General features: G+C 52.2%; 1 protein-coding gene across 3 annotated transcripts; it reads left to right on the forward strand.

Annotated features, from left to right (window-relative positions):
* Positions 1–1,720: 1,720 nt before the first annotated feature.
* SYNDIG1L (synapse differentiation inducing 1 like) lies at positions 1,721–17,798 on the forward strand. 3 transcript variants are annotated; one of them, XM_053946939.1, is made up of 5 exons: positions 1,783–1,856; positions 5,649–5,818; positions 12,670–13,128; positions 14,369–14,506; positions 16,048–17,798. In XM_053946939.1, the coding sequence occupies exons 3-5, from the start codon at positions 12,700–12,702 to the stop codon at positions 16,204–16,206; spliced, it is 726 nt and encodes a 241-aa protein (XP_053802914.1). In that variant the 5' UTR covers positions 1,783–1,856; positions 5,649–5,818; positions 12,670–12,699; the 3' UTR covers positions 16,207–17,798. The 3 variants fall into 3 exon arrangements, with proteins under 3 accessions (XP_053802916.1, XP_053802914.1, XP_053802915.1); XM_053946941.1 differs by lacking the exon at positions 5,649–5,818 and having other exon boundaries at positions 1,721–1,856; XM_053946940.1 differs by lacking the exons at positions 1,783–1,856; positions 5,649–5,818 and adding an exon at positions 6,552–6,571.
* Positions 17,799–18,414: the final 616 nt, after the last annotated feature.

Below are 18,414 nucleotides of genomic sequence, written 5' to 3' on the forward strand. Positions count from 1 at the left end.
CTGTGTCCCAAGTCACATCCCGAGGCCACTTCCAAAGTCTTCTTCTAATCTGGATTGACAGACCTAGGATGGCAGAGATGCAAAACTTCCTTACTGTTCCCCTAGCCCTTTCCTGTCTGTCCCACTCCCTAGGGACATGGGGACAACTGTTTCCTTCTTTGATTCCCCTCAAGCTATGCTGGCTGTGTCTGGCCACAGGGACTTGTTTTCCCTGGAGATTAGTCTGATCATAGCAGAGTGCTCTGCTGACATCCTCAAAGACAGCTTCCCTCCTGAGGCCCCCAGCCTGGGGCTAGCATTCTGGGCTCAAATCCTCCCAGGACCTGCTGGGGGTTGCCAACAGTGGGACACAGATATTACTCCCAGGGAGGGAAAGCTGGCCACCTGTCACTGCTTCTTTGGGGAACACATGCACTCAGTGATGTTGTTAGCCCGCATAATTCAGGCCTTTCAGCTTTGCAAAAGCGCGTCTCTGCTGCTACTGGAAAGACGTGCAGCTATCTGAGAGAGCTGGAGCAGAGAGGAGGCTGCCCTTCCCATCTCCTTCCCTAGCCAGTGCCCCAGCCCCTTGGGTAGTGGGACCTTTAGACCCAGCTGCCGTGGTACATAGCCCATCAGCTGTCAGTTCAGCTCCTGGAAGAAGCTGGGAGGTGTTAGAGACAAGCCCGGACCTTCAGAAAGTCACGTTGTTCTGAGAAGACACAGCGTAGTCCCAAGGGAGCCTCACTGTGGGCTGCAGAGGGTGACAGCTGGGTAGTATTGCTGGTGGACACGGGCGGCCGTGGGTCGCACCTGGTCTGCTGTCACGGACTGCTCCTGGCAAAGCAGCACCGAGGATGGCTGAAGGCAGGAGGCTCTCTGTCGCTCAAGCAGGTCGCTGTGGCTAGACCAGGCTCCAGCCACGTGTGTATCCGCCAACAGTCCTCTCGGTGCTGGGTGGTCCTGAGGTGGGGAAAACTATTAGGGGAACATCTAGGGAGTTTAGGAACTGCAGGGCATCGGTACAGGGCTCAGGGAGCTGTCGAAACGTGAGGGAGCATTACGAGCTTCCCGGGACATTTGAGGGAGTGGGGGGGGGGGAAACGGGCTCGAGAAGAATGGGCTCTTGGGGCTGTGGTCTTGACTCTTGCCGTGCTGGTGCAAATCCGGGTTACCTCCACTAATCAGAATGATGCCCAGATGTGTGTGGGGCAAATCAGCCTGCCACCCTGATTCTTAACGGAGAAGGGCAGAAAAATACCTGACTGAGCCAGCAAACGAGCTGGCTGTCCCTGGGGTGCAGCCCCCAGGCCGGGCTGCCTGCCCCTTCAGCACCGGCTCGGGCAGCGAGAAATCGCTTTTATCCTTTTCCTTTAAACTCTGCTCACTGGCACTGGGTCTTTCCCCTGCTGGAGGAGTGGGAAGGGCTGCGCCCTGGGAAATGCAGCGATCCGAAGAGAAAGGAGAGAGTTTGTGCCGTGTTATCGGAAGCAGCAGGAGAAGCAGTCACGTCGGGAGCAGCGGCGCGGCTCCCCTCAGCCAGCCCTCGAGCCGCTGATCGCACCAGCGGGCGAGCGCGGCTCTGCGGGCGCGGAGGTGAAGCGCGGTCCGGCCGCAGCCGGAGCGCTGCGCCGCTCCCCGCCGGCACCGCGCCGTGCCTCTGCGCTGCCGCACGCCGGCACCGGCCGGGGCTCCGCCGCTCCCGCCGCTCTCCGCGGCCGCGGCCGGGCCCGCCGCAGGGCCGCCGGGCGCCCACCCGGCCACAGGCCGCGGCGGGGCCGCCGAGCCGCTGCCGGCCGCCGTCATGCCAGCCGCCGCCTCTCCACTCCTGCCGCCGGTGCTCCAACTTGGCGGGTGAGCCCTTCCTCGACACGCAGGTAAGGACCCGCGTACGGCTCTCGGGTGGGGGCACCCCCGCTGGCACCCGGGCGGGTCGGCATTCCCGGGGGGTTCTGGAGCTCGTCCCCGGGGTCCCCAGGCTGCTCCAGTGGGGTGGCAGCATGTCCCCAGGGAAAGGCAGCCTCGCGCCGAGCTCGAGTGGCGCCAGAGGGGTCAGAAAAATACGTTGGGGAATGTAAAAATGAAAGGCTACAACCTGGAGAAACCAGGACAAATTATCTCGTCAGAGGCTCTGGCGTGGCCAAAATGTAAGGATTTCAACCAAAGTTTTGGAGGCCAGATATGTCGGAGCAATTGCAATGACACCTTGGACCCAGCCTGCCTTCAGGACTCCCTCCCCGGGTGGCAGCTCAGCCACCGGCTGAAGTTTGGGGGTGGTTTTCTTCTTCTGAGAAGCCTCAGCAGCCGGCGGGAGCCACGCCACTGCCGGTCATCCGCGGGATGCAGCTGGGCAGGGGAATAGTCCGGGGACCTCGGTACATACAGCTGTTGAGGATGCCGTGACTTGTGCCAACGACACGACTTCCCTGAGCAGCACCATCTCCCTGTAGCCCTGAGGATGACCTCCCATTTTGTGTCTAGGGGAAAAAGCCACTCGTTCAAGGAGTTTCAATGGGAAGCACTTTCCTTCTCTACCCAGTGCCTGTTTATAATTCCTTCTCCAAAGCTGCTGCAGGTTTCACAAAAGCCACACTGCTCTCCCAAATCCATTTTACTGGGCTGCTTCCTTTGCTTCTAAAAAAGATAAATTCCCCTTTCATTTAGCTTGGATCTGCCACCAGTAAAAACCTTTTTCCCAGGAGGAAGGTAGCGCTATATAAATACCAGGGGAAACCAGAGAAGTGGGGTCTGAGCCTGCCTGCCACGCGCAAGGGAAAGAATAGCTTTGGTCTCTGAGGGATAGTTGCTGGTTACTTTGTAGATTGTCATGAGAAGAAATTACCCAAGCCAAAATGCAGTGACTGCATTTCTCTGGGAAAAGTTTCTTGTGTCATAAAAACAGCTGGCAGAGCTAAAGCTTTGGGGAGCTGAATCCACTTCACTTTGTGTCCCTGAGCCCCCGTCAGAGGCAGGTAATAAACACCATTATTAAAGAATGACTAATTTGCTGCAGCTCTAGCACGGTGGATTTGTACAGCAGATCCCTGCTTTTGCATGGTACCCAACTCCTTCATGCCCTCAGCCCAGCCTGCAGACATCACCATCACTTGCAGAGAAGTGACCAAGTACTCAGAAAAAAATTTGCCTTTAAAATCTCCCTCTACCACCTACAAGCTCCCTGAAGGAAGCCCCAAAAGGGCCAATCCTGGCCGGCTCAGGAGCTTATGGCAGAGCAGTCTGTGGGCCCCTGGCATGGGCATGGGCACTTCAGGCCATTTTGGTTTTTCTGCCCCCCTCACAGACCGTCTGCTTGTGTTGGGACATACTCACATCTTCCCAGGATCATCTTTGACTTCACTAGGTAGTCCAAAGCTCTGCCCTTTCTGCTCCCCTTTTTCTGCCTAGTTTCTAAAGGTCTGGACCTGAGCCTGTGACTGGCAGGTACCACTCGCAGGAGCTGCAACTGCATTGCTGCTTTCAGGGTGGTAATTTCAGGCAACATCTTCAGACAGAATTTCTCCATTTGTAGAGTTGGAGATGGGCAAATGATTGGCTTTTCTGAGTGAAGGGCCAAAAGGGGAAAAAAATTGTTACAGGTTTCCTCCAAATTGTCTTTCTGTGGCAGTTTCCCTGTCAAGTGAAAAAGGCAGCAAATCAAACATTTTGCTCAGCCTGCAAGGGAAGGCTACAATGATCCCCAGTGTTTCTTGGGTGCATCACTTAAACCAGCTTCCTTTTGGAGTAAAACACTTCGGGTATATTTTGAAAACCAGAGTTGGTTGCAGGATTTGTCCCTAAGCTGTGTGTCTGGAAGCTCAACAGCTGGTGTGAAAAATTGGCCCAAGGCACATCAGAGATTCAATGCCATGTGTTTCCATACTATATTGAAGAAAATTTAGCACTATCCTCTGCATCATCTTGGAGTCTGATACTGTGGTGGACAAGGCTTGTGGGATGGCTGGGGGCAGCTGCTGCCTTTCCTCTCATTATATTCCTGACAATAGAATAAACCAGTGTGAACTGCCCCTCCTCAAACTCAGAGGGCACATCTCCACTTGAGTATTCTTTGGCAATATAGAATTTTGGAATATGGAAGGGACTCTCAACATCTTGTTTGGATTTTACTTTTTGACCTTAGTAATAATTTTAACACCTTGAAGTTTGTCTGGGCCTGCAGATGTTTGCCAGATGGGGAGACAGCAATCCACTTATTTGCTGGACCAGGAAGTCATCTTACTGCTGATAATTGGAAACTTAGGGTTTGGAAAAGCTGGAAAGGTGTTGTCTCCACAACTTAAGTTCATTTTTAAAGAGAGGGTAGATCATTGGCAGATGAATTAAACATCTGAACTACAGAGGAGTCTTGTGAACCCCAGGAGAATCAGGACACGGTAAGCAAGGTGGAAATAGCCCTGAACTGAAGGCAGAGAGACATGGATAAAATAAACAGGGCAACAGGGAAAGGAGGGTGCTGCATGCGCTAGCCTTCAGGGTGCTAATGAATCATTTGAGTATGGATATGTTCTAAACAGAGACAAATGAGCAGTCATTAATAGACGCTTTACATTGCCAGCTTCAATTGATAAGAGGGCGATTTTCAGGGAGATGTGAGGATGGAGTTAGGTGCTGTGGCTAAGCCACTCTATCAGCAAGCCACAGCTGTGAAGGGGAAGACATCTTTCTGTGCCCCCAACAACTGCTGCTACCTCGAGTGCTATGTCCCTGTCCCCATTTTGGTCTCGGATGGTGCAAGTCTCTCACCTGGAAGAAAGCCAGGTCCCATCTGCCTGACCCCTTCTGTGCAAGATGTTGAAGGGAGATCATCCCTGGGATGCAGACCTGCACATGGTCCCAGGCTGGGCTGCAGGGCAAAAGGGAACATGGTTGGTCCTGGAGGGGAAGATGAGGCACAGGTCTACTCCAGCACAGGGTATTGATACTCTCAGAGTGGTCTCTGGGGGGGATGGGGTGCAGGGTCCCATAGTAAAAACAGCCATTAATGGCCTGTGGGACCTCATGAGCAGAAAAGCCTTGAAGCAGAGATAATGGGACTGGAGAAAAGGGTATGAGTAAAACTGCCTACTTGGAGAAGAGCATGAAGACATTTAGGATAACCATTGTGTTCAGTTCAATACTGGGTATAAATAGTGATGGAGAAAACCTGATGTGAAATTGAGGACTGTAGTCATTAGCAGAGGAAAATCAGCCATGAGCAAAATTACAATCTGCCAGCAAGAGCTTCTGTGCATCTTCCAGCAGCAGAGAGAATGTCTTGATAGAAAACACATCTTGAAGGACTTCTGTGAGCAGGCCAGTGGGATACTTGTCCCTTTGGGCACTCTGAGCAAGGAGCCTGACCTCAGGCGAGGGGTTTGGCTGCCTTTGTGCTGGAAGCATTGGAGCCCAGGTGTCAGTGAGTTTGGCTCTCAGTGGCTCTGCGTACATGGATTTTTCTAAGTAGGTTTTCTACACTGAGGGCAGAATGCCAACATCCCTCTCTTCAGAGAGCAGTCTTAGTGTAATTCCTTAGGATGGTCCTGAGCTGAGGAAGAGAAGGTTGAAGCCCAGACCCAGTCTGAGCTCATGTTTCTCCAGGACAGTGACTTAGATGCTATAGCAGGCAGGGGAATTAATCTCCTCTGACCCTTGACTTTTATTTTTTGGCTCAGATGAGAAGTGAGAGCCCAACAGCTTCCAAAAGTGTCTTCACTGGTTAATGCCTCAAAGGGCTGGAGATGCTGACAGTCCCAGCAGCGACACCTGGGAGTCATTGCCCTGACCTCCACTGCCTCCCAGCAACCCTGCTGGGTCCCCATACAGGAAAGCGAAGAAGTCTCTGGTGAGAGCAGTCCATCAGTTTTGTTTGGTGTCATGTGCCACTTTAAAGCCCCTCACAGGGGCTTCTTGTTGAAGATGCTGCAGGGCTACTGTTTGTTTGGGTGCAAACCCATCAGGAGTGCTCTGAGGCTGAGATGACTGTCCCACTGTGGTTGTTGGAACCTTCAGAACTTGCCCATCCCTGATCCTGTCCTGGTCCACTTCCCTGGCTCAGTGCTACCAGTCAGGTCACCCACTCTGCTCTGCCTCAGCTTGGCACCCCATGGCCACTCTGCTGCCCTCCAGCTCCTGGCCAGCCGTAGGAGCAGACCCCTGACACTGCCCACTCTCCTCCCTGGTCCCCTGTACACGGGACAACCTGCAGAAATTTCCAACAGCAGCCTTATTTACTTGTTTGCGTCTCCAGCTTAAAAAAGGGCACGCTGAGAGAGTCCAAACCTGCTAATTATACACCTAGCCACCCACACCACCATGTGCTATATTTCCATCATCATCCATGCTTCCATGAGCCCTTCCCGTACCTCTCGTGCTGAGGGGCACGGCGAGGTGCATCCCGGCAAGCTCGGTGAGCTCAGACCCCGGGCCGGCGCCGTGCTCACGCTAGACGAGCCAACGCCAGCCATGGGGTGCTGGGGCGCCGTAGCGTGCCCAGCGATTTGGACGTACAGGCACCGGACCCAGGCTTCGCCCGCAGGCACCGTCCCAGCCCCGCGACGCTGAGGGTCGGGAGCGGCTGGGCCCCGCGGCCGAGGCGGTGCGGGCTGTGCGGGGCTGTTCGGGTGGTGGAGGGCTGTGCGGGCGGCGCGGAGCTGTGCGGGGTTGTGCGGGCGGCGCGGATGGTGCGGGGCTATGCGGAGCTGTGCGAGGGGTGCGGGACTGTTCGGGCTGTGCGGGGGGTGCGGGACTGTTCGGGCTGTGCGGAGCTGTGCGGAGGGTGCGGGGCTGTGCGGGGCTGTGCGGTGGGCGCTGCGCGGCGCGCCGGGGACACCTGGTGGCCGCCTGGCGAGCGCCGGACGCGGCCGAGGCGGGGGACACGGCAGCCACGACCACCCTGCAGGCGCCGCACAGCCTGTGTGCAGGCACTCCCGGTGTGAAGCTGAGAGTTATGGGGATCCTACTTGGAGGCGATGGAGTTTCCACTGCTCCCCTGTTCATGTGGGCACGGTCAGTGTGTCCAGATACCTGGTATCAGAGCTGGGGACCGGGAGGGGTGGGAGCCCCAGCCCTGGAGAGCCCCTGGAATGGCTTCTCCAAAACCAGCCTGGCTCTTACCTGCCAGCCACAGGGATGGATTTGCTGCTCCCTACCATTAGGAGCAGCACCCTAGTTCTGAGCATAGATGGGTCAGACCACTGCTGCAGAGAAACATTTTTATCAGAGACAATAAAGACCCGATTTCCACCTGGAAATTGCCCAGTTTGACTTGTGATCCTTGAAAAGCGGCCCATCGCATCCCAATTCTCAGAGCAATTTAGTCTCTGTTGGAGCCAGCAGCCCTTTGGTACTGGCTTTCCACCTGTCAGGAGATCAGAACAAACATTTTATTCACTCCTTTCCAGCTCTATCAAACCAGCTGTATCAAAGGTGTGAATCAGATTCTCTACATCACAAATGCCTCAGCTATCCTCCTTCTAATCCAAGTCCAGGCTTTGTGTCACCTTCTTCCTTCCCTCCTGGTCTTCACCAATTCTTTCCCCTCCAGCAGCTTCCTAGTCCTTTTCTTCTCTTTGTTGGTGGCCAGGGTCCAGCTCTCTGTCTGACTCAGATGTCACTTTGCTTCCCCTGCCCCATGCTTCTTGCCCACCACTTGCCTTCCCACTGCTGCCCCTACTGTGCTCTTTTGTTTCTCTGGGTACCATCTCCACCAGCCCCATTGGGGCCATCATGTCTCACCACCCTTCCCTCCTGCCCCACACTGAGACCTGCCTCCCCCACATCACCCCTCTGACCTTTCCAGCCCCCAGGCCACCTCACCTGATGCTCGTGCCACAGCAACCTTTCCCAGGATTGGTGAAGGCTTTATGACACCCCGGGGATGAACAGCCCCTCAATCAACATGCTTGTGCTGTGCCCAAGCCAGAATCAGCGGTGTCGGACGAGCATCCATGGGAGTGCTTCAGTGTAGGCTGGAGTGAAACTGCTTTCTGCAGTCATGTCTGTGGAGCTGATGAAAGCACTTCCTTCTCCCCTTGAGCTGTGGTTCACCCTGCAGGGCTCAGGGCTGAGACATGCCAGGGATCCATGCTGCTGCACGGGCTCCTATGGCTGAGAGAGGGCTTGGTCCATGAGCTCTCACAGCCCTTCCTTCACCCCCCCCTTTCCAAAATGACACCTGCTCAGCCAGTGCTGTGCCTTTGCTTCTCAGCAGCTTTTGTGAGATGTTTTTCTCTTTGTCAGAATCACAAGCTTGATGCCCTGAGGCAGAGGTACTGTGTCCTGACTGGACCTGGGCCTCTGTTTAGAAGGTCCAAAGCACATCCTGAGAGCTTCTAGGAAGGTCTGGGCTCAGGGACAAGTGCTGGACAAATCTCCTATGCTTTCCTCTTCCATCAGGAGTGGGTCCACATCTATCCTGGGGCATGGCAATTGTACCTGGCCACGGTGCTGCTTAACATCAGCTGGATTGGGAACAGGCATTCACACTGTCCCCTGCCCTCAGACCAGCCAGGGGATGGCAGTGCAGTAGGACACCAGTACCTGAGGGCACCGACCTCCACCGGTGCTGTCCTGAAGGGGAAAGCCTTCAGCCAGGGTGGGCCAACCTTCTCACTCTGGAGTCTGGGGACATGCACCACAGCCACAACCTGCTAATGAGCCTGGGAAGCAAGGCAGAGTGTTTGCTTGACAGGGCAATTAAATGATGATTGATTCCTAGAACAGCTACTTAATTCATCATTAGCTGGCTTATCATAGCTGGCATCTGTGCCAAGGGTCCCTCTGCGAACTGCCTCAGGGGATGTGGTGTGGAGGTGAGATCTGTGAAATACAAAGCTAAATTTGCTACCTCTTTATTTTCATGCCTTATTTTGGCTCGTTTTCCCCAGTACTCGCCTTAAGAAGCTGAGAGTACACAACACAGCTGTGCATTTCCCACTCTGCTGGGGACTGCTGCAACCAGGCTGGGGAGTGTGGGGGCCCGCTCAGCCAGCTGGTTACAGGAGCAGCCGTGCACAGGGGGAGGCGGTTCGGTAGGGAGCGAGCAGCTGTCAGGCAGCAGTAGAGCTGCAGCAATGGTTCAGCTCAACTAGGGCACCGCAGTCTGCCTCCTCCCAGGTGTGCCCAAGTTGTGTGTGTGTGCTTGCACGTGTGCATCCTCCCCATGCACCTCGCAGCACCTCTGTGTGTGTGCATCCCCCCGTGCACCTCACAGCATCTCACCACCGTTACCTGCTGCCAGTACTGCCCAGACTAGCCCCATGGGGCTGATGGATATGCACACTATCCAGTCTTGCTGATAATAAAGACAGAGAATGGCCACTCTTTGACAATTTTGTCTTTTACTGCTTTCTTGCTTTCATTTTCTGACTACATTCCTCTTTCCCCAAGCCACGTTATTAACAGTCTTTCTTTATCATCAGGTGTATTTTATTACTAGGCTTCCCTTTTTAAGTCCCTGTGTGGCTAAATTCCCTGTAGGATTCAGATAACCCTAATGGGGTTTGGGGACAGGGCTGGTCCGACTCTCCCCTTCCCTGCACATGTGCATGCAGGGCTGGTCCTCACCCTCTCTGCCATTTTCTCTCTAATGTCATCTCTAGAGGCTTGATGGCCCTTGTCTACACCAGCAAACCCAGATCATTCGGTACACGGCCTCTATGTGATGTGCCAATCTTGGTGACTGAGGAGTGGGAAGCATCTCTAACACCTCTGGTACTGGAACCCTTTCACATCTTCACCATTATTGGAGAGGAAGGTTTCAGCCTGGCTGCTTTCAAGCAGGGCTGAGCACACTGCTGCAAGTGTGTTGTGACACTGGCCCTCCTTGACCCCTCCCCACTGCTGACAAATGCCAGGACTGGGCACAAAGGATGCAGTTGGTGGCTCCTTTGCTTATTTATCAGAAGCACTGTGAGATTTTCTTCTTCACTTTTCCCCTTGTCCCTGCAGTCTCCCAGGGAGAGCATGAGCCCCAACGCCCAAGAGTGGAAGGCAGCAAGGAAAAGAGACTTTAGTACAGGTAAATATTTTTAAATTCCAGAGGGTACAGGACTAGCACAAGCTAAATCCTTCTAGCTGTAGCCCTGCCCTGTCCATGCTTTGTGCAGCAGCTCCAAGATCCTGCCTCTGCTCTAAGGACAGCTCCAGGACAATCTGAGGGACCAGAAAGGTTTGAGCTTACCCCACTTCCCTGGGATGAAGCCTCAGCCCTGCCCTGCCCGCATTCACAGACTTCCTCATACTTCAGGAGTTTTTTCCTGTGATTTCTTTTGATACCCACACTGTTACTTTCCCAAGGTATGTTCACCCTAGGATGTTTGCTGCCTGCAAGCCCTCGCTGCCTCTTCCCCACAGCCCAGGTCAGTGAGACATCCCCCACTAGCCCTTCTAGCATCCTATAAGACTCAACAGAGTCCATGTACAGCAGCAGTCCAGCTGCATAGATGCACTCTTCCCACACTCGTTCCCTGGCACCTCGCAAACTGCCTTTTAGGTTTCCAATTCCTCCCAGCTCCTTTCCCTTCTTTCCCCCTCCCACTCTCTTGTTTCCCAGCGCTAGCTGCTGTGAACATACAGCTTTTCTGTGCAGCTCTGTTCTTTATCCAACCTGTTGCTGAGGACCCAAAGTGAAAAGCACAGCAACTTCCACACCAGCAGCACCTGCTGCCCAATGGCCAGCAGCCTGCCCGAGGTCTGTCTGCTAGTGTTTTTCAACACATTTGGAACTGACTGCCTTCAGAAGTTCTCAGCAAGATCCCATTCCTTCCTACCCTAGCTTGCTGCCAGAATCATTTCTTGAAATAAGGTGTGGATGCTGAACTAAAACCGTCAATTTTCTCTCGCTAGTGCTGGGCTCCTGCTTTGGCTGCTGCTCTCAAATGGCAACACTTGGTGACTGGTCTCTCCTTACAGTTTTGTTAGAAAATATGTTATTTTATTAGAAATCTAATTTGCATGTTAAGGTAAGCAAAGAAGAGGATTGTGGTTTCCTTATCTGAAAACTGGGATGTAGCTTTGAGCTTCTCTGTGTCTGTGCAGAAAATAAAACTGTCTTTGCTATAAATATGCATCTCCCTTAAATATTTTGAATATACGTAATGGCCATCTGCTGCACGAGCCACTACCAGCTTTATAAGTAAGGTGGGAGACTGTGGAAGGCAGGGAATGGTTTTAGGAAGGGAGAAGTGAAGGGCATTCACCAAAATGCACAGTGTTTTAGCAGCATGTTTTAGCAGTTCCATTTTCCTGAGCAGATTTCCAAAATGTGATGGCTTTGCCCAAACAAAGCCAATGGACAGGTCCATTTAAAACCATACACAGCTCTCCATCTGCATGATCTTGTAGAGTTTGGCCAAGGAAACAGGACCACTTGAGCTTTTCAGTTTCTAAAGTCTCCAGTTTCTCTATTTATATTTCCCTCTTGAGATTTAAAGCCAATGTGATGTGCTGTCTATCAGAAAACCTCAGGGATTCTTACAGCAGGAGGAAGTGTGACCCTGCTGCATAGCATCCTGCAGAGGAGTTAGTGACCCAGGTCTCTTAAGGAGAACAAGAACATTTGAGGTTGCAAGGCACATAAGGTGGCATGGTCTGGGAGTTGGGAAAATGCTAAAGAGACTGTAAAACCTGGGGCTTAGGTAGTGAAGAGGGCAAAGTAGCTGTTTCTCTCTCCTGAGAATGCACATATTTCACTGTACTTTTTCTTTGTTCCAAGGTGGGTTGGGAAGCCAAAATAGTAAATGGTCCTCTGAAGGAAAGGAGTGGAAATATTTCATCTGAAAAAATTTCGTGGGAAAAAAATATGAGAGCAGTACAAGCTTTCAGTACTCTGAAATGGAGGAAGGGAGAGGAAGGTGAATTTCCCTGAGGAAGAAACCCATGTTGACATTTGTAGCTGAGGATCTCCTTTGGACTCAGCATTTTCTGAAGCTGGTGGCCCAGAGCCAAGGCTGTCTGGCTGCCACTGTACCCAGGGGTGGAGCTGGTTTAAACAGCACTTTGATGTGATGGATCATTTACTTAAAATGTCATCATTTCTAAGTGGACCAAACCCCATGGAGTCTCCCCTTTAATCTCCACATCTTTCAGTTCCTCCTCACAGCTGGATGATCATCCAACACTCCCACCCCAGCCTAAACACCACCTCCATGTCCTCACAGCAGCCCCCTGGCTTCTCCTGGTGGCTCACTGCACTTGCCTCAGCCCCAGTTCAGGCTTGGATGAGTCCTAGAGAACTTCGTGTGCACCTGAAAGCCAGTTAGGTGTATGTGTAATGTCCAGGGATATAATTCATCATGCAACCCTCTACTTTGGGAAGTCAGGAAGGCTCCTTGAATGATTGTCAGTCTCTTATCTACTTCTGTGCTGTCAGTCTTCATCACAGCACACATTATGAACCAGCAGAAAAGACGCAGTAGGTCCTTTCCTGTCAGGCTGCACTTGGCCAAGATGCATTATAGATACAGCAAGTCCTCATGTTAATCCAGCCTGAATCAGATAACCTTATTGCAGGGTTGCATCCTTATCTTGCTACCACCTGGGGAGATAGCATTCAGAGGTGGGGAGGGGTCTTGTTTTCTCCAGTATTGCCAATTTTTTCTGTTCCCACTAGCCTCTTGACATTGGCTGTGCTTTTCTGCTCCCTTGCCTTGCTGAAATAACAGCCTACTCCCTCCCACCCCTCTGCTCCTGCAGGATCTCCCCACCACCACCGCTGCCAGCAGCATGGAAAGCGTGCGTGAGCTCCAAAACCCGCTCTTGGCCAAATCCAACGGCCACCTTCGCAGCAGCTATTCTTACCACCAGCATCACAGCCAGGACTACCCCAGTCATCGCTGCCAAGGGAAACTGTATTCCTACATATTCCAAAACACTGGTGGTGCCAGGACTCACCAGCTGCTGGATGCCAGTTCCCTGCAGCTGGCTGTTGAAGCTTTGTACGGCCCCAGTTTCATCCTTGTGAAGGATGAGACTGCTCTCAAGGCCAAGGACAGCAAGATGGAAAGCTGCGAGACCACTTTTACAGAAAGCAAAGAGTCTTCATCTGAAGCTCCTGAAGGGCAAGAGGCACAAGGGTCCTGCCTGGTAGAGAGTGACATCTGTATCCAAACTGTTTCCTATGAGGTGGAGGAAGAGGAGCTCCAGGAGTATGAGGTGAGCTTGGACAGGTAGGATAGCACTAAACTCCTGTGGTCATTCTTTCTGTACATTGGCTCAAATTCTTGTTAAATTATTCTCCTTTCTTTACCCAGAACTCCCCCCCACCCCCAATCCTACCATCTCCTGCCTCACCAGCCTCCCTGTGCACCCACTATTTCTTCTTCCTCCTTATCACTTCTGCTCCTTTTTCCTCACTGCTGACCTCAGAAGGAGGTCAGCTTCCCTAAGAGAAGCCTGGCTGCCTACTGCTGGGAGCAAAAGGGAGCTGGGTGTCTGCGAGACCCTTGGGAAATGGGAATGCTTTGAGAAGGGCAGCCTGCCGCTGCTGTGGCACTCGAGCTAAAGAGAAACAGCAATTCTTGCATAACAGCAAAATTCACATGTGTGATGGCAGCAGCTGAGAGAAAGCTTTATATATATATATATATAAAGACAGGATGAATCCTGCACAAGGAAGAATGAGAGCTGACAAAGCAGCCTCGTTGCTGTGCTGTGCCCCACTATGGCTTGAACAGTGGTGCCATGGCTGGGAAACATCATCCAGGATCTTGAGAGGTGGGAGAGGGTCCCAGAGCTCACTGGAGCTGACGCCTGATGACCCAGCATAGCTCTGCTTCTTTTGGTGTTGGTGATGTAGCCTGTTCAGATGGCAGCAGGGATCTCCCCACCTCTGCGCCCTTTCCCCACCAAGACACATCACTTGCAGGGTGGTCTGAGGCTGGCCCAGAGGTGCCCAAAGGCAAGAGGGCTCACCACAGCCACTGAGCAGTTACTCACTAAGAGGACAGGGCATGTTGCCCCTGCAACAGAGGCTTCAATTCAAATGCCTTCCCTCACTTCCTAAATTAGTTTAGCAAGATATTGATCTCCTAGACTCTAATGGGGATAAGTCACTCTGTTTAAGTTTGGTTAAGCTGACAAACAGTCAGTTCTGCCAAAGCTGAAGATATTTCAGTTTAAGACTCTCTCTAATGCAGGGAAATCCCAGACCCCCAGCATTTGCTCTGGCAGGGAACCAAGAATCCAATTTGCTGAGCTACGTTGTTCCTCATCAAACCATACTGAAGAGTCTAAAATATTTTTGAAATTTACTCCTTGAATTTGCCAGTGGGAATTGTATGAGAACATGTGACAGGACCAGGAGAGAGTGGGAGCTGGGAGGCGAGGTGCTGAGATGCAGCCTGCAGAGCGGCACGGGGAGGTGGGCATGTGCTGAATCCATCTGGTTTTGCAGAGTGACTCCTCCAGCGACAGCGAAAGCGAGGATCATTTCCTGATGCTTCCCCCCCGGGACCACTTGGGCTTGGCCCTTTTCTCGATGCTGTGTTGCTTCTGGCCCCTGGGGATTGCTGCCTTCTACTTCTCCCAAGGGGTAAGGAATCCCTTTGCTTGCCTGCATGTGCCAATGTTACAGCAGAGGTCCTGAAAGCCTCAGCAGCCCATGTAGGTGACCAACACCTTTCTGAATCTAAGGCTCATCTCTGTGCCATGGCCATAACTCTGAGGGTTGAGATAAAGGGTGCTCCTGGATGTCTCCACAATTGTTGTGGGGTTGGAACCCCTCCAGTTCTGGTGTGGATTACTGGAGGTCAGGCTTTTCCTTTGGGCTTTCTGGCTGTTATTTAGGGAACTGGGGCTCCTCTTAGCCCATTGCCCAGCTTCTCACCCTCCAGACAGGTTCAGGAAAATGGCATTTTACCACCTGTCCTCCCATTCTCCAGTAATGTGAAGGTTCTACACCATGACCCAGACTAAGGCAGCTTATGCCACAGGAGCCAGGCTGCTCTGGAGGCTGGACGCAAAGGGGAGCTTGGTGTCCATATCACACAACAGCTCCTTTCTTGCACTTGTTTCTGATGCACATTGGAGCTCACAGGAGCTGCTGTGTCCCTGAGGGCTTGGCCTGGAGCCTGGGCTCACTTACATCACTGTTGACTCAGAATAATTCATGCAGAGCCAGAGGAGTTACTCCACATTTGCATAGATGCTGCTGTACGAAGAATAGAAGAAGAGAGGCATTAAGAAGTTAAATCAAGAGGATAGAAACAGAGGTGGAAAAATATATTACATGAGTTCCTGGCATAGAGTTGGTGAGAGGCAGGGGAAGCATTAATTGATTAGGACCCCAAGGAGCAGTTGATTTCACATTTTTCCACGTAGTGCAAGATAGCACAGTGCACTCTCCATGTGGTGATGTAGGTGGGGCAATTTATATCTAACTCCATTTTCTATAACTACCCCCTTTGTTCACTCACTGAGGCAAGGACCATATCTTTGTTTGGTGTCTTTGTACATTGAATGCACTGATGCCCACCTGGCAACTTGAACTCAAGTAGTAGGTAATAAGAGATATTGGAATATGCCCTGAGCACTCAGAGAAGCTGGAAGTTGCCATCCTTTTCCAGAGAGATGAGGATCTGTCTCCACTGCTGGTTTCATCAGCCCTTCAATAGGCTTCAGCTGAAAACCCCATGCAGGGAAAATCAGGTGGCAGCACAGCTGGACCAACAGACCATGCCATCAAGAGTCACCTCCCTAAGCCTAGGCAGTTCTCCTTACATCTCTGTATAGGATGCACTGATATCTGGTCAGTACCACAGCCATAACCCCATGCACTGAGGTCTTAAAAGAGTCCAGCCACCCACTGACAGCTCTGGCTGTGTGCCCAGATGGGTGCTTTCAGACAAGTAGCTGAAGCCCATGTTTCCCTTGGAGGCAAAATCCACAGGGAAATGTGTGCAGGTGGCACTGCTGTTCTGAGCACTCCCAGACTGACAGACACCTTGCTGTCTGTTCCCAGCCTCCATGGGATGCAGTGGCCAGAAGCACTTGACTCAGTAATGAAACAACTGCATGCTGGTTAAAGGCCAGGTTGGTACAGCTGTGAGCAACAAGCTTTTCTTCTCCTTCCAGACCAGCAAGGCTGTCTCCAAAGGAGATTTTCATCTGGCCAGTTCAGCTTCCCGCCGAGCTCTCTTCCTTGCCGCGCTCTCCATAACCATTGGCACAGGAGTGTACATCGGGGTGGTGGTAGCACTGATTGCTTATCTCTCGAAAGGGGGCCACGTGTAGCTGCCACCTGCATGTCACTGCCATCCCTGGCTGCTGACCCTTCTGGGACTGAGCTTTCCTGCGGAGCACAGAGCACCAGTGCCTGCGAGGGCTGCTTGCACAGCAAGCAAGGGCCCCAGCATGGATGTCCTGTGCAGGTTTCTTCCTCTTTCAGACAAACAGTAGACCCCTGTTCTCCCTGAGGCTGTGACATGTGACCATCTGACAACAGGGAATTGAGCACCAGCCTGGCTGCTGGGAAAAGGAGGAGCACATTTGCCTGGTAGAAGATGTGCAGGAGAGAAACCACACGCTGCTGCTGGGCTGGTGCAACAACCCCAGTCTGGGGCTACAGCTTCCCTTCTCAGCCCCACAGCTGGGAGATCCATCACTTGCCCAGGCTTGGCCCATGAAGGGTACACACAGGGAGAAGAGGGAATATGGTGCCAGGGAATGACTGCTGCTGCTTCTGGGAGGCCAGAGTCCTGGTGGGGTCACCAGACTCCTGTGATGGGGACAACATTCTCACTTCAGTGCCATGGGGTGGCCTGACCCCTCAGCTGCAGTGAAGTAGGAGGACAGAGCATGGACAAGACCAACAAGCATGCTCTCTACATCCCTCTGCAGACAGACCCCTGATCCACAGGAGAACATCCCAGTTGCTGCTCTATCCCAAATCAGAAACATAGGAGGAAGACAGGCTGGTGGTTGCACACCATCTCTCCCATTGTTGGTGCAAGCTGGTAGAGACAGCAAGGTTTTCTCTGTGCTAATAGTGACTGCCATGATGATCCCAAGTCAGAGCCCTCGTAAGATTGCCGTCCCAGAGTGCTGGGCCCCCAAAAGATTTGTAATGGAAATCTCTACCTAAGAAGTGTCCTGGGAGGGGTGCTGGTCTTGAAGGATTCCACTCCTTGTGCTAGGTCAGGGCCCTGCACACAAAGAGAGATGGAAAGAAAAGGCTGACAAACCCTGCAGAATTTGGGGTGGGAGTGCTGTTTGTGAGGGGATGAGATCCAGAGAACGAAGAGACGTGGAAGGAGCCTGAGACACAGGGTGACCTCAACACACTCCTTCCCGTGCCTTGGAGAGAGGTATTTCCATTCATCCAAAAGCCTCTGGTAACAAGGAAATACCAAGCAGCCCCCCTCATACATCTTACTTTTGCTTATTTGTATATTTTCAGCAATACATTAAATGCTTCAGAAGTGGGTATAAAGGCAATGGTTGCCCCAAAGAGCTGGCGTAAAGAAGCCCTGCCTTACCCCCCACTCTCCAGCATCCGCCTTTAACCATCCCTCCTCTCTCTGGCTCTCCTGTTGCCTCTTTTCCCTATGTGCAGGAGACTGCAGGCAGACTCTGGGCATCCCTCACCCCTTCCCAGAGTTTCTGGACAGGCTGCAGCCAGCTTTGCAAGAGATGCAGCATGTTCCTTCAGCTGGGTGCCATGCAAATGTACATTTCATCCTAAAGAAGCATGTTAATGTCTGCGATTGCCATTGTACTTGAGCCATAAAAGAGAGAAGTGCATCAGAGACATGTACAGAACCTGGTCTGAAAGTTACCATTATGTTTTTTAACATGGAAGAACTAATAAAAAAAGCAGGAGAAAAGACTCTGTTTATAATAATGTGGAGTTGGCTATCAAAGAGGCGAGCTTCACACACTTAAACCTGGAGGTGTTTATCCTGTTCCTGAAGGAAGTTACAATCTAGCTGGTGTCTGGGTATCTTGGAGGGAGGTGTATGTCAGTGTAGATCACATTGGGAAATGCCACCGAGAGCAGGATGGTGGTGTAGGGTTTTTTTTTACCCTGTGTAGTTGGACAAGAATTAGGGAGAGAGACTGGAGACTAGAAGCATAAAATCTGCTTGAAGAGGGGCAGAAAAATACAAACATCAGGAGGAAGTAAGCAGATGGCTTCTGATGTCTTCTGTTGGTGGACAGAGAGGCAGAATTTGCAGGGAAAGGCTGGCATGTCCAAAAGGAATGAGGTGGCCTTAGAGAAGAGTAATAAGGGGCAGACTCATCTGGCAGCCATGTGATGGTTTTCATTTCCCTCTCCTGCATGTGCTCAGCCTTCCTGGATGCCCATCCTTCCAAATAACCAAGCAAGAGCCTTATTTCAGGAGAGGAGATGTCTGTGGGTGCATCTGCAGCAGGGGTGACCAGCCCCACCATGCCCAGCTCAGTGCTGTTCCAGCTAAAGCCCTCCTCATCCCTCCCCTT

This window comes from Vidua chalybeata, chromosome 6, assembly GCF_026979565.1.
Source record: "Vidua chalybeata isolate OUT-0048 chromosome 6, bVidCha1 merged haplotype, whole genome shotgun sequence".
NCBI lineage: Eukaryota > Metazoa > Chordata > Aves > Passeriformes > Viduidae > Vidua > Vidua chalybeata.